At 54.9% G+C, this 13,177-nt stretch overlaps 2 protein-coding genes across 2 annotated transcripts; both read left to right on the forward strand.

Moving 5' to 3' along the window:
- Positions 1-707: 707 nt before the first annotated feature.
- CTAM01_09209 (uncharacterized protein) lies at positions 708-5,481 on the forward strand (the record flags this gene model as incomplete). The annotated part of the gene is made up of 4 exons (XM_060525228.1): positions 708-895; positions 969-1,071; positions 1,145-4,039; positions 4,096-5,481. The coding sequence occupies 4 exons, from the start codon at positions 708-710 to the stop codon at positions 5,479-5,481; spliced, it is 4,572 nt and encodes a 1,523-aa protein (XP_060380172.1).
- A 2,663-nt stretch (positions 5,482-8,144) lies between these two features.
- CTAM01_09210 (uncharacterized protein) lies at positions 8,145-9,574 on the forward strand (the record flags this gene model as incomplete). Its single annotated transcript, XM_060525229.1, has 3 exons — positions 8,145-8,609; positions 8,688-8,978; positions 9,080-9,574. 3 exons carry the CDS (start codon positions 8,145-8,147, stop codon positions 9,572-9,574), a joined length of 1,251 nt encoding a protein of 416 aa, XP_060380173.1.
- Positions 9,575-13,177: the final 3,603 nt, after the last annotated feature.

Genomic DNA, 13,177 nt, shown 5'->3' on the forward strand with positions numbered 1-13,177 from the left:
ACCACCCCCGGCTCGCTTTGTCTCGACCTGCGGCTGTCCACGCCCACCCTCCACTCTCTGGAATTTCCGCCGCTCCTGGACGGACACAACCGAAACCACAACAACCCACCACCGACAGCCACCTCTCGTCGCGGGTCATTTGCTCTTCACTCCTCTCTCCAGTCGAGTCGTCTGCATCTTCCTTTCTCAAACTCATGCCACAGCGACTGGCGCAACATCCAAAGTCGTTGCTGAACCAGGCGCTCGGGTCCCTTGACGACTCCACGTAATCTGCGTGAACGAAAAACACGAGACGAGACCGCCGAACTACCACCCACACTTGCCTCGTCATCCTCCTCACTACTCCAGGACGCCCACCGACGACGAACAGGATTTTTGCGTGGCATCACAACAACTCATACGAGCGCAACACCGGCTTTCCCGTCGCTTACCGCACCCGACTAGCTCCTTCATGCCTGTCGCAAGTCGTTAGGCACCCTGCAGGCAGTCAACGGCTCCGTGCCTCATTGTTAAGAACAAAACCAGACCAGCAACACTTCTAAGCTTTGGACCTTTCAACTCGATCAAAATTCTCTCCCACCATTCCGACCACTGGACCGCAGACCTCATCACAGCAGTCGATCGAAGGTCCCTGGTCCATTGCCGACCGAAACGATCGGTTCTCGAATTGCCGTAGAAGACTTGTGTAAAACCCGTGGAAAGCGGCCATGGCCGCGAACATGCAACACATGGCGGGAGCGGCGGGAATGATGCAACAGCAACCGCCGCGTCCCCGACCCTCCCAGGTTCAGTTGAACCAGTTTCTTTACCAGACCATGCTCGCCCAGCAACAGCCTCACACAGGCTGGCAAGCTGGCGTGGCTATCCAGGAGCGCATGATCAAGTGCCATAACTTGTACGTTGAGTTCGACTTTCACCCTCTGACTTGCCCTGTGTCGCGCCGTGACTGACACGACGTTTTTCTCCAGGATCACAAACATTGGCCTTGCCGTGCCCAGCATAGATTTCATGAAGGCGGCAGAAGTTGGCGTAAACTTCGAGCGCGATGCCTTCAACAAGTGTCAAGATAAGGTAAGAATTTGAGCGAAGAAGTTTCGCCATGATGTCTCTCCACCACTAGGGAAACACTAACATGATGATGTAGGCTCAATACGAGGCCCAAATGAGCAACAAGACGAACGAGTTCTTCCGACGACGACAGGCGAACGAGCAGACCATGACCAGCAATCTCCAAGCCCAAGCTGCGGCACAGGCTCAACAACAGCTCATGATGAACCAAAACGCGGCTATGCAGAACCAGATGGGGCGAGGAATGGGCCAGAACCAACAGCAGGGCTTCCAGCATCTCCAGCACCAGATGCAGGCGTCGCAGATTCCTCAACAGGGCCAGATGGGTGTAAACATGGGAAACCAAGGTGGCCAACCGATAGGGCCCAACCAGCAGATGTTCCAGATGCCCGGTGGACAAGGACGACCACAAAACGGCATTCCCACCGACGCCTCAAACCTCACACCGCACGATCAGCAAAAGGTGATGGAACTCGCCCAAAAAATGGCATCCGCCTGCCCCGATCCCCAGAAGAATCACTACCGCAATATTGTGCAGACCCGGTTTGCACAGAGGGCACAGGAGTACACCGCTCAAGGCAAGGATCCGGTCTTGATCTGGTTCCAGCACCAGGCCTTCCAAGGCCTGTCAAAAAACGCCGCTCTGGCCAGGCAGCGACAGCAACAGGGCGGCATGCCGCCCAACATGAACCCTGCTCAAGCCCAAGCCATGATGCAAGCCGGCAGAGGACAAATCAACCCGGCGATGATGAACGCGGCAAATATGCAGTCTGGCAATGGGGACTTTGGCCAGTTCACCATGGAGAGCATCATGAACCAACAAAAGGCGGGCATACTAGCCCAGGAGCAAGGCCAGATGGTCGTACCTGCGAGCAACGGCCCAGCGCGCAACGCCACGCCGCAACCCATCGCTGGGGGTCAAGGTCAGGGAATGCCTAATCAACCTGGACAGAATCAAACACCGCGACCAAACCAGGCTCAGCAACAGTTGAGTATGCAGCAGGCGCAACAACTCAAAATTGAGCAACAGCAGTCGCAACACGCGGCACAGATGCGTGCTCAACAGCAAGCCAGACAATTACAGGGGCAGCCGAACGGTCTCGGTGGCGCACCGCCATCCCAGAGCCCGGGTATGAACACCCTGAACACCCCCATGCGCCGTCCTCCGAGTGCCATGAATCCCATGGAAGGCCAGAATGGGCAACAGGCAAATGGTCCCTTTGCTGGCACTCTCGACCCCCGTTTCAACCAGGGCAACCAACGGCCGATGGGCGCAGCGGGCAACATGAACATGACCAACACCCCGCTTTTCCACAGCATGATGGCAAGCATGAATCCCGAGCAAAGGCAGGCTGTCCACGGTCTGCCACCAGACAAGCTGAACGAAGTCATGCAGAAGTGGCAGGAGCAACAGCGCAAGATGCAAATGAATGCTATGGGCAACCCAGGCCAGATGCAGGGTCGACCAGGGCAACTTGGACAATTCAACGTTGTCAATGGCAATCAGTTCATGAACAACGGCATGATGCCTCAGCAAGCGCAACCAGGTGCTCCTGCTCCTAACAACCAGCAGCAACTCATTGCCCAGCAACAGCAGATGTTGAACCGATTGAGGAACCAGCAAACACCTGTAGCACCGGCTCACCAAGTCATGATGGACAGCATGGAGCTACCGCCACCAGTCCTCCAGCAAGTAGGAAACCAGCTTCGCGCTCCTCCTGAGGTACGCAAGTGGAAGGACCTACGACAATGGCTTGCACAAAACCCCGTACAGCCACAGTTGCAACAACATCTCGAGAGAATTCAGAGATCGCAGTTCGCGACCTACATGCAGAGGCAGATGGAGAAACGCAATCAGCAGCAGGCAGCAGCGGCGGCAGCGCAGCAGCAACAAACGCAGCAACCGCAACCGCCACAATCTCAGCCGCCTCAGCAGGTCCCGCCACAGGCTCAACTACAGCAAATCGCACAGCCGCCTCAACAAGCTCAACCTCAAGGACCAGCGCAGCCACAACAGAATGGGATGCAGCCCGGCAACGGCGTACAGAATCCGCAGGCACCCAACCAACCAGGCATGCCGCCTGGCATGCCGAGTATTCCAGCTCACATGATTCAGGTGACGCCAACTGATATCATGAACGCTCGCAAGGCGAACCCCAAGATTGCTAGCCTTACCGACGATCAACTGAGACAGTTCATCATCCAGATTAAGCAACGGCAGATGGCTGCCGCGATGCAAAAAGAGATGGCCATGCGCCAGGCTCAATCACAAGGGCTACCGGCGCCGGGAGGACCAACCATCCCAGTGTCTGCACCTCAACCACCTCAAATGCCACAGCCCGGTATACCCGCAAATATCACCCCGACGCCCGCGCAAGCGCCACCGGCACCGCCGAAGCAGCAGAGCGCTACTCCTGATCAGAAGGCTGTTGCCAACGCCGCGGCACCACAGAACAACACCAACAACAACAACAACCGTCCGGCCTCGAGCAACCAAGCACAGCCTCCGAATCCCTCGCCTGCGACGCAGCAGAAGAACCTCAAGCGACCTAGCACTGACGAGCCTGCCGACGTCCCTCAGGCATCTCAGCAGCCTCAGAGGCCGACTGCCCAACCAGGCCAGATGCGCCCGTTCCCGAACTTTACCCCAGAGCAAATTGCGGCCATGAATCCCGAGCAGAGGGCCAAGTACGAGGCAATGAAGAGTCGTCAACAGGCCATGCAAGCTGCAAGCTCGGGCATTGCACCTACGGAGAACGACTTTGACAAGCTCAGGCGCATCGGTCAAGAAGAGCAGAGGTTGATGATGACGGAGCATATGCCTGATATCCCCATGTCACCAGAGCAGCGTACAGAGACTTGCACCAAGCTCATGAAGATCGTGGTCGACATGGGCAAGATTGGAAAGGCCCTGGGACGCTGGTATGCCGCAACTCGTGATGATCAGCGCGCCAAGAGCTATTTCCGAGCTGTAAGTGGACAATCATGCGCGTTACTGGACGTTGACAATTTACTAACATGATCTAGCGACTCCGTATGATCAGACAGTTCACCGACGGTGAACACATGATGAACCCGAAGCCAGTCTTCAGTGTCAGGCCCGCCGAGATTGACGAGGTTCGTCGACTCCTCGAGAGCATGGCGCGCGACTGTGCCTCCCTCGGCAAGAAAGCCGGTGCCGTGCCACCACAGCAAGGCCAACCCGCAGCGCCGAACCAGGCCGGTGCTACTCCTGCTCAAAGCGGGCAGGTGACGCCATTGAGTGCGGCCAACTTGGAGAAGCAGACCAAGGCTTTGAACAATATGCACCAGCGGTCCAACAGCAAGAGCGGGGCCCCCCCAGCTGCACCAACGACGAGCCAGCCTCCATTCCCGTTCAACGCAACCTCTCCGCATGGCGATCCTACTTACATGGACAGGCCAAAGGTGAACAGGGACAACCTGAAATTGCCCAACCCGCGAAAGAAGGCCAAGACTGGGGCGCAACCGACGCCGCCCCAGCAGCCGAGCCAGACAACCCCGTCGCCCCAGATCAGCAAGTCTGGTTCCCCGGAACTCAAGAGGCAGGCCATGCCCGAACCCAAGGCGCCGCCAAAACCCATGTTCTTGTGCCCCGAGGCAGACTGCGAGATGGCAACAACGGGCTTCCCTTCAGAGCAGGCGCGACAGACGCATATTCAAGAAGAGCATGTCAAGCCTCTGGAGGATCCCATGAAGTTCATGCAAGAAAACTTGGCTCTCTCTTTGGGATTGGATGCCAACGGTCAGGTGCCAGTCACTGCACAGCCAATGGGCCAGAACGCATCCAAACAAGGCCAAACACCAGCCAGCAATCCGGATGCAACGCCAATGTCTCGAGATGCGTCGATGCAGCGTACGGGCAGCAAGGTGGGAGGGAAGGCACAGGACAACAAGCTTGCGGTTGGCAAGACTGACAACACTCCCAAGATGGAGCACAAGCAGCCCGAGATGGCGGCGGCACCGGCTCCGACGATGGACGCGTGGGCAACGACGGTCAACCCACAGAGCCTGTTCAACAACCTCGGCAAGTTCGAGCTCGGCGCCAACGGCGTCATCAGCGACATGGCCGTGTACCGGTCACAGACACCGAACGATACACCCGAGTCGAGCAAGGACAGTGGATCATCGGAGCCCAACAGCGATATTTCAGAGGGTGTCCACCTGGACATAGACCTCAACTGGCAACCAGTCGACATGGACGTGCTTCTTGATATGAACAACATCAACATGGACGGACTTGACGGCGGGGCCGAATTTGAGGGGCTGATGCTAGAGGAGGCGATGGCGCCGATGGAGCAGTTCCCTAACTGGGATGAAGTGACGAATGACTTCAACAAGCCGTTCCAGTTCGACAACAGCCTATACTCACTCGATGTCTCGTCGTCGATGTGAAGAATACAGACGAGGAGCAAAGTGACAAGGAGGAAGCTGAAAGAGGATTAAAAAAAATTGAAAAAAAAAAGTGACCGACAAATACGATGGGAAGCGGATGCTGGATACCCCCGGGAGAGAGTTCCACGAATGACGACCAGCCGGTTCATTGGATGGGTGGGCAAGGTTAGCATTGGGAAAAGCAAAGGGTTCGGCGTTCCTCCGGCAGAGTTGCAGACTGGCTCAGTGTGCAGGCTCTGGGCTGGTCTCTTTTCGAGCGTTTGTGGTTTTTTCTTGATGGTATACGGAGAAAGTTGTTTGCCTGGGTGGTTTGAGGATGCGACGAAGATGATTACATTTCACTTCTCTTTTCTTTGCTGTCTTTTGAAGATTATTTCATTTGGAGAGACAGCTACTTCTACATGTTGTATGTATCGGAGGAGGGGAGGCCGAATTGTTTTAGTTAGTTTCCTTGGCGAGGACGAAAGCGTCAACGCAACTCTCGCAAGGGCGAGAGGAATGATACCCGAGTTTACAAACGAGCGTCTCGTGAGACTGTGATTGTGAGATGTTGCCATGTCCGAGAGTGTCCTGAGAGGCTGAAGCTACAAACAAGCACGTTTGAGTCGAAAACAGGTGGAGAATGAGAAGAGGGAGGAGGGAGGACTCGCCCATGCCAGTCAAGCGCCAATGTCAAGGCTAAACGACGCGTGGTGGTTGATATTACCCCAAATTCACTAACAGTTGACGGGAAGGGTATCCGTAGGTACCTTGGGTCGGTTCTTTGGGGCGGGAAAGAGGTGTCAGGTCGATCCCAGCGGCGTGGACCCTGAACGGTGCGTGGGTGCGTGTCCCCCGGTACCTGCATTTCCATGTCTCGTTAGCGCTAGGCCAGATGCGATCGACCGGGTGGCTAGGCGGACCCTTGCCAACCTGGAAAAGTTGCAACGCGCCTCTGGGGACTAATTACTCTTCTTCTGCACCGCAGGTGGTGGGTGGTGTACTTATGTAAGCCGCGGTCTGGAACATGGTTGGTAGTTGTAGGTTCTCGCCCCCTCCCCCCTTCCCCAGCGCCCCTGAAGAGCGCTACAATGCACTGTAAGGTTCCCTGACTTTTGGAAACTCTCAGCGGTGCAGCGTGTTAAGGTAAGGTAGGTAGGTAGGTGACGGGACCCGACGAAAGCAGTGACGTGCCGCGGGCGGGTTTTGGACTTTTTTTGACGCAGCAGGGGTACGCGACTGAGTATGCCAGCCACCAGACAGGGGGCGATGAAGCGGGCCGCGATTTTGGGGCGGTTCTCTTTACTCTCTTTCTTGTTTCTTTTTTTTTTTTGCCAGGTTTGCTTTCTATTTTATAGTGATGTTCATGCGGTGAAGAAGCCGGAAAAGTGCGCTACTAAACGCGGGTACGCGGTCCCTGAGACGCTACCATTCTACCTACATATTCCTTCTCAGACAAACGGTCAGAGGTGCACCGCACCACCCTTTTACGCGTCTTTGTCTGTGTGTGTGTGTGACACTGGATCATTATCATACCTTGAGGTAGTCCATGGAATACCTGACCAACACACATTAGACAGCTCCCTTTCCCCTTTCCCCCCCCCCTTGGTTGTGAGAAATTTCATCTCTTCTCCCTAAAGTTCTCAAAGGGGAACCAAGGTTTTTGTAACGTTGAGTACCGGAACATCAGACGTCAAAAATGTCAAACGTCAACAAACAGTTTGTTGCTGTTATTTGTTTTGTTTAGAAAATAAAACGCACGGGCAGAGGGCGGGAAGGGAAGCACCTCAGAGGCTCGGAGGCTTACGTTCAGTGGGTTAGGTACCGCATTCTTGTGTTGCTACAGCTGCACGCGGGCGGGAGCCGTTCGTTCTTCATTCGTTCCAGGTCGGGTTGGGTTTAGGCTCAGAGGTCAGAGGTACCTTGACACTGGACGTGGACGGGCTCTCTTGGGCGTGCCTTTCCCCCCCCCCCGAATCCCCATCACCCCCAGCACTGCACGTCGCCCAGCTCCATCCACGGCACGCCACGAAACACGCTCCGAGAAGTTCGCTTGAGAGCTTTTTTTGTAAATTGGCAATTTACGTGGGAATAGCAACTTCCCTCTTCCTTTTCCTCTCTCTCTTTCTCTCTCTCACTCTCTACTCCGTATCCCTCTTCCTCTCTCTCTCCGCGTGTACCTTTACTGGGTATTACCTTGGGGCTTTTCAGCTAAGGTGCTTTACTCTGCCTCTTTCCAACCCTCCTCCACACCAACACGCTCTCTCCCATCCCGTCAAACTACTCCGTGACCTACCCACCTAACCTCCAATCAACCACTCCGAGGATCCAGACCCCCAACTACGTCCTCTTCCCTCCCTTTCCCTTTCCCCCCCCCCCCCCCCCCCCCCCCCCCCCCCCCCCCCCCCCCCCCCCCCCCCCAAACCCCCCCCGGCCCCCCCCCCCCCCCCCCCCACCCCCCCCCCCGGGCCCCCCCCCCCCCCCCCCCCCCCCTCCCCCCCCTTCCCCTTCCCCCCCCCCCCCCCCCAAAGCTCCCTTTCCTCCAAACTTTCAACGGTGGTGCAGGAAAGAGGAAAAAGGAACCATCAGGTATACACATAACACGGTCTTTACCAACCCATCAACACAAACACAGTACACTGCACGTACACAGCAGCAACACCAAAAAGAAAGAAAAAAAAGTCATGGACCCCTCATCGCCGGCAAAGAGACGCGCCCTCGCGCCCCTGGACGCGAACGTGAACGCGATATCGTCGCCCACGAAGCTGCACAAACACTCCAAGCTGGGGGCGGCGCCCCAATCGCCGCGTAAGAGCAACAGCAGCGGCAGCCCCGTCAAGTCTCTCAATCTCAAGAGGTCCTTTGCCGCCGCCGCCGTCGACATCTTTGACGAGAACGCACTTGTTCCCAAGAAGAAGCAATGTCAGGAGCCCGCCTCTGCTCTTGCCGCTGCTTCTAATGCTACTACTACTACTACCACCACCGCTGCACCCGTAGCTGTAGCTGCACCTGCGCGAGAAGTTGCACTGGCACCTGAAGCTACATCACCAGTTCCTGCTATTCCATCTGCATCCGCGGCCGCATCGACTCCCGCGCCGGCGCCCGCACAGACAGAGATGGAGATGGACGTTGATCCCGATGCCACGGAGGTGAGAAGATATCCCAAAAAGAAGTCAATTGACAACGTACATTGGGAATTGGTGTACTGATACGCGTGCCATTGACAGACCCAGAGCGAACAATCAGAAGAGCAGAACCAGCAAAGCGAACAACAACTAGAACCCGAGGTGGTGCAGGGCGAGAACGAACTGCTGCCAGAACAACAGCAGAAAGGGTCGCGGCACGAGACACCGCGAACCCGCTCCGCGTCCCCCGCAGACACGTCGGCCGTGTTCGACACCTCGGCCATGGACATGTCCCAAAACACCACCATCCTCACCGAGCCAGACGCAGAGCAGGCCAGGACCCTGCCGCCGCCGAGGCCGAGGAGGTTATTGACCCGCGAGGAGGCGCGACAGGTACGACTTTTCTTATTCCAATTCTAATCCTTCGTTATGCCGGATCATTATCTTGGATCGACATTTGGAAAAACAAGATCGCTGACTTTGATGGTTTATAGAAAGCTCGAATCCTTCGACTGAAACTCGGACTCGCGAATTACAAGCTCCAGACAGGGCAGGAGAACGTGCCGCTTGACAAGCTGGAGGTGAAGCCGCGACCGGGGCAGCAACCGCAGGAGACGAAGATGCAAACGCAAACGCAGACGCAGACGGCGGAGAGGGCTCTGCCGAGGGTCATGGTGCAGCCGCCGTCAAGCCGTGATGGCCCCCCCGAGAAGGACGCCGAGGAGGAGGTTGTCGAGGAGACTGAGACGGACGAGCCCGCGCACTCGCAGGAGTCCGCCGAGGCCGAAGTGGCGACGACACAGGCACCACAGGTGCAGGAAGAGAAGGAATCTCGGAACGTGGTCAGCGTCCTGCCGCGTCTCGATATGGATAACCTCAAAGCTGGCAACGACGAAGACGAGCCGACGAGTGCTGTTTCGGGTGGTATCGTGAGCAGTCTGCTCAGTTTGGCGAGGGGTTCGTCATCCTCCGTTTCTACTTCGTCATGACGCGCCGTTGGTGGGGTGGATGGAGATATCTTGGGTTTTGGGGGCTCGTGAAAAAAAAAGGCGTTTTATGTTGGGGAGACTTGCATTGCATCGTTTCGGTTCGGCTCATCGTCGACCGCGTCCCGCGTCGGAACTTTTTTTTTCTTTCTTTTTGCATGATGTTTCGTCGCAGCAAACGGGTTGATGATAGTACCGCGCCATTATCATGGCTCAGAACAGGGAGATGAGGGGAGTGGACGGGAATACTTCGGTATGTCTGCATGAAGTTGGGATTGGGATATATCCCCATTGTCAGATCGGGTTCTCTCGAGCATGGAGGAGGGAGAGCTTGATTTATTGTCAGAGAGATGTAATTGCTGGGCGAAACTTGTACGCATCTCATGATGGAAGGATGGTTACACTTTTTTTTTTTTTTTTTTTGCAACCCCAAGCTGAATTGTCAGCTTAGCTTCATGGAAGAAGCTGCACAATCTACAGCATGAGGAAACGGCGTTGTGGGCGCTATTATTGCCTTTGTTGGAAGCTAAAGCTTGAGCTTGAGCTGAAATGCCGGCGAAGCCAAAAACAATTTTTTTTCTTGCCTGCATGAACGAAGAAGTTGCGTCATTGATTCGCTATTGATATACCTAATGAAAAAAGTGACCTAAGGTTTGGATTTGGCTGTGATGAGGTTCGTTGATGTTGGATGTGACTTTCTGGGATGATGATGTTATGAATTGTCTTTCGGCCGGTCGGTCGGGGTTGGGTGGTGGATTGGTTCTCGGAGCGGGACGGTGCGGGGGAGGCGGGAGTGAGGGGGGAGCGGGGCTTGCTGGAGGTTTTGGTGGGTCCGCGTTCGGCGCGGGTACGGGGTTCGAGTGGGGTTATCTCAATTTCTCGGGGATCGGCGCTTGGCTTGGCGCGGTCGACGAGGTGGTTGGTAGTGAGGTTCACAAGGATGAACAGGCGATTCAAGGCAATGGGATAGATGGTGTTCCAGGGGCTGACTGCTGTTGTTGTGTTTTGCGAGCGGGTAGTATCTTGAGGTACGTAGGGGCATGTTGGTTGTAGGAAGAGTTTAGATGTTCCGGGTAGCTAGGGAAGCTGCCCTGGGGTTCTGCAGCTCAGATGCCGCGGACGGCGGTGTCGCTTGGAGTGGTGAGGCCATGGTGGCCCATGTTGCTCTGGTGAGCGGTGTCTCGTTGCCAGATCTCGAACTGCTTGATGTAGGCATAGTGTTGTTGTGTGCGGGACAACGTGGAATGATTTCGCGACCACGCCGGCGCTCTTTTTCACTTGTTGATGGAAATAAGACACATTTACGTAGTCTCATCGGTCAGAAGACAGTGCGTAGTCTTTTATCCTTGGCTTGGCCGAGAGTGAGTGGCGGTCGGCATCTGATTGCAGGTATAAAAGAAGTAGGATGATCTCGCGTTTTGCAGAACTCGGCAACTTTGGCTGCCATCTTCCGTTGTTTAATCAGTGGAGTGATCCTTTTTATATTAGACCCAAGTCCGCACGGCATATCTACTGCGTTGAACACTGGGGGTTTCCAGAAATCGAGATCCTTGCCAGCTGTCATCTTTCCGCGGTTCCCGTCTGTTGCGTATTCTATATGAACAATTACCCATGTAATGGAGCTTTGAGATGGCGGCGGTGGCGCTGTCTGCTGTGTTTTTTTTTGGATGTAGTGCTTTCCATATCCCCTTTACATTGTTCACGATAAGGACCAAGACGAAGGTCGCCGGGGCGCCAAATATAGCAATCGACTACATCGTCTTCACCTCGCAGGTAACATGTGTGCTCAGTCATCAGATTCCTAAAGGTTCATGGGACATTTTAAAGAACGGGACCGACCATGCTACGAATGTGGGGGGGGGGGGGGGGGGGGGGGGCCGCGGGGTTACATATTGAGGCCCTGCCCTTGGTAGCATGTCGCGGGTTATAGGTTGTGGGGTCATGGGTGTTGATGGGGGGTGGGTGGGTGGGTGGGGGGGGGGGGGGGGGGGGGGGGGGGGGGGGGGGGGGGGGGGGGGGGGGGGGGGGGACGCTCGGTTACGTGTGAACATGGTCAGCCAGTGTGAAGTAAGGGCCTATAGCACAAGCATGTGTCTAGGGATACCTCTTACTGACGGCTTGCGACGGTTTCAGACGTGCGCGCACGACATGAAATGGGCCATTCCTTATCGTACCATTTTATCGAGAGCCATCGCGCTTTCCAAACGGCAGAAGCATGGAAGTATGTATCAGTGGGATCCAAGCAAGTGGCACCATCTTGTTGACACGGGTATTCGTCGCCAGAATCTTGGCCGACAAAGTCAGTGGGATGGCAGACTATTGTTGGAAATAAGTTTTGAGGTATCCTTCGCAACAACTAGGTATCCGGATCCAGGGCTGTTTACCCTGGTGTCGGGGTGAAGTTCTCCGCTTGCAAGCCACCTGTTCCATATTCCGCTCCGGGGGAGACCCCGAGAGACGGAGTGCAGGGCGATCAAATCCCTGTCCGAAATCTCCTGCCGTCTTGTTTGAATGTTCTGGAGACGAGTGCTCCACGAAGGGGGATTGTGGTCAACGGAGAGGAACGTGTTCAAAGCGTTATCAGCGGATAGTCTGTATCCTGGGCTCGGGAAGGAAGACTTTCCTCTCAGCTTCTACGACCTGTCAATATTTCTCTGTCAAGACTCATTTTGCACGGAGTCTTGTGGTTGGATTGTCCGTTTCGATGCTTGTCCGATATCTCATGCGAGGCGTACGTATATAAATGGCCAGAACTATGGCTCTAGATAGCTCGAGGCAGCCAACTGAAGATGAACGAGGAGGATGGGACAGTTACGAAATACGTTTTCTAGCTTGGTCTCACGATTATATAAGTAGTCGAGACCGTGCAACGTAGAGCACTCGATGTGGAGATGTCCTTCTTATCCTTCTCAAGGCCCAAGACTATGCCGGGCTCCTAAGCGAACTAGCAACTAAGTATCGGGCAGGCTATAAGACGGCAGACACTTTGGGATCTTCCAAAAATTAGGGACATGGGTAGAAGTGCCGAATCAGGTGTCAGTCCTAATCTGGGTACCATTGATAGCGTAGTCGAACGTAGCGTGACATACGAGAGGAGGGCGTGAGAGTGAGAGAAGGTTCAGCTTGAGAGCATACTAATTTCGCTTTCAGTCAGTCACTCTCTGAAATATATACATAAAAGAATGAGCTAGTAGATTTGACGGAGGGTGTGGTTAGATTAATATCTTTCTTGTTGTGGAAAGCAGTAATATTAGTAATAGGTATTAGTCGTGCTTTAAGGCACGATTTGTCTACCACTGATGCAAATTCAATACCTATGGCTCGCTGAGATCTTACTGAAGTATTAAGAGCATTGTAAGGTATCAATAGAGCTAGAGATGCCCCTCAAACGACACGAGAGAAAAGAACTTCTCAAAGCCGGTTTAGGCACAGTAGGCCAAAAGGGGGGTTTTCGCCGGTTACATCCGGTGCCTCAATGAAGTCATAGATAAATATTCAGTCGGCCATTAATATTATTTCTTTGCAGCGGGTTTCCCGTTATAGAGCGTGGATAGCTACCGTGAATAGCGTCGCCGACAAGATGTGTGCAGCGGGGTCTCTTAGTTT

Source organism: Colletotrichum tamarilloi (genome assembly GCF_030869305.1).
Source record: "Colletotrichum tamarilloi strain Tom-12 chromosome Unknown Scaffold_35.1, whole genome shotgun sequence".
NCBI lineage: Eukaryota > Fungi > Ascomycota > Sordariomycetes > Glomerellales > Glomerellaceae > Colletotrichum > Colletotrichum tamarilloi.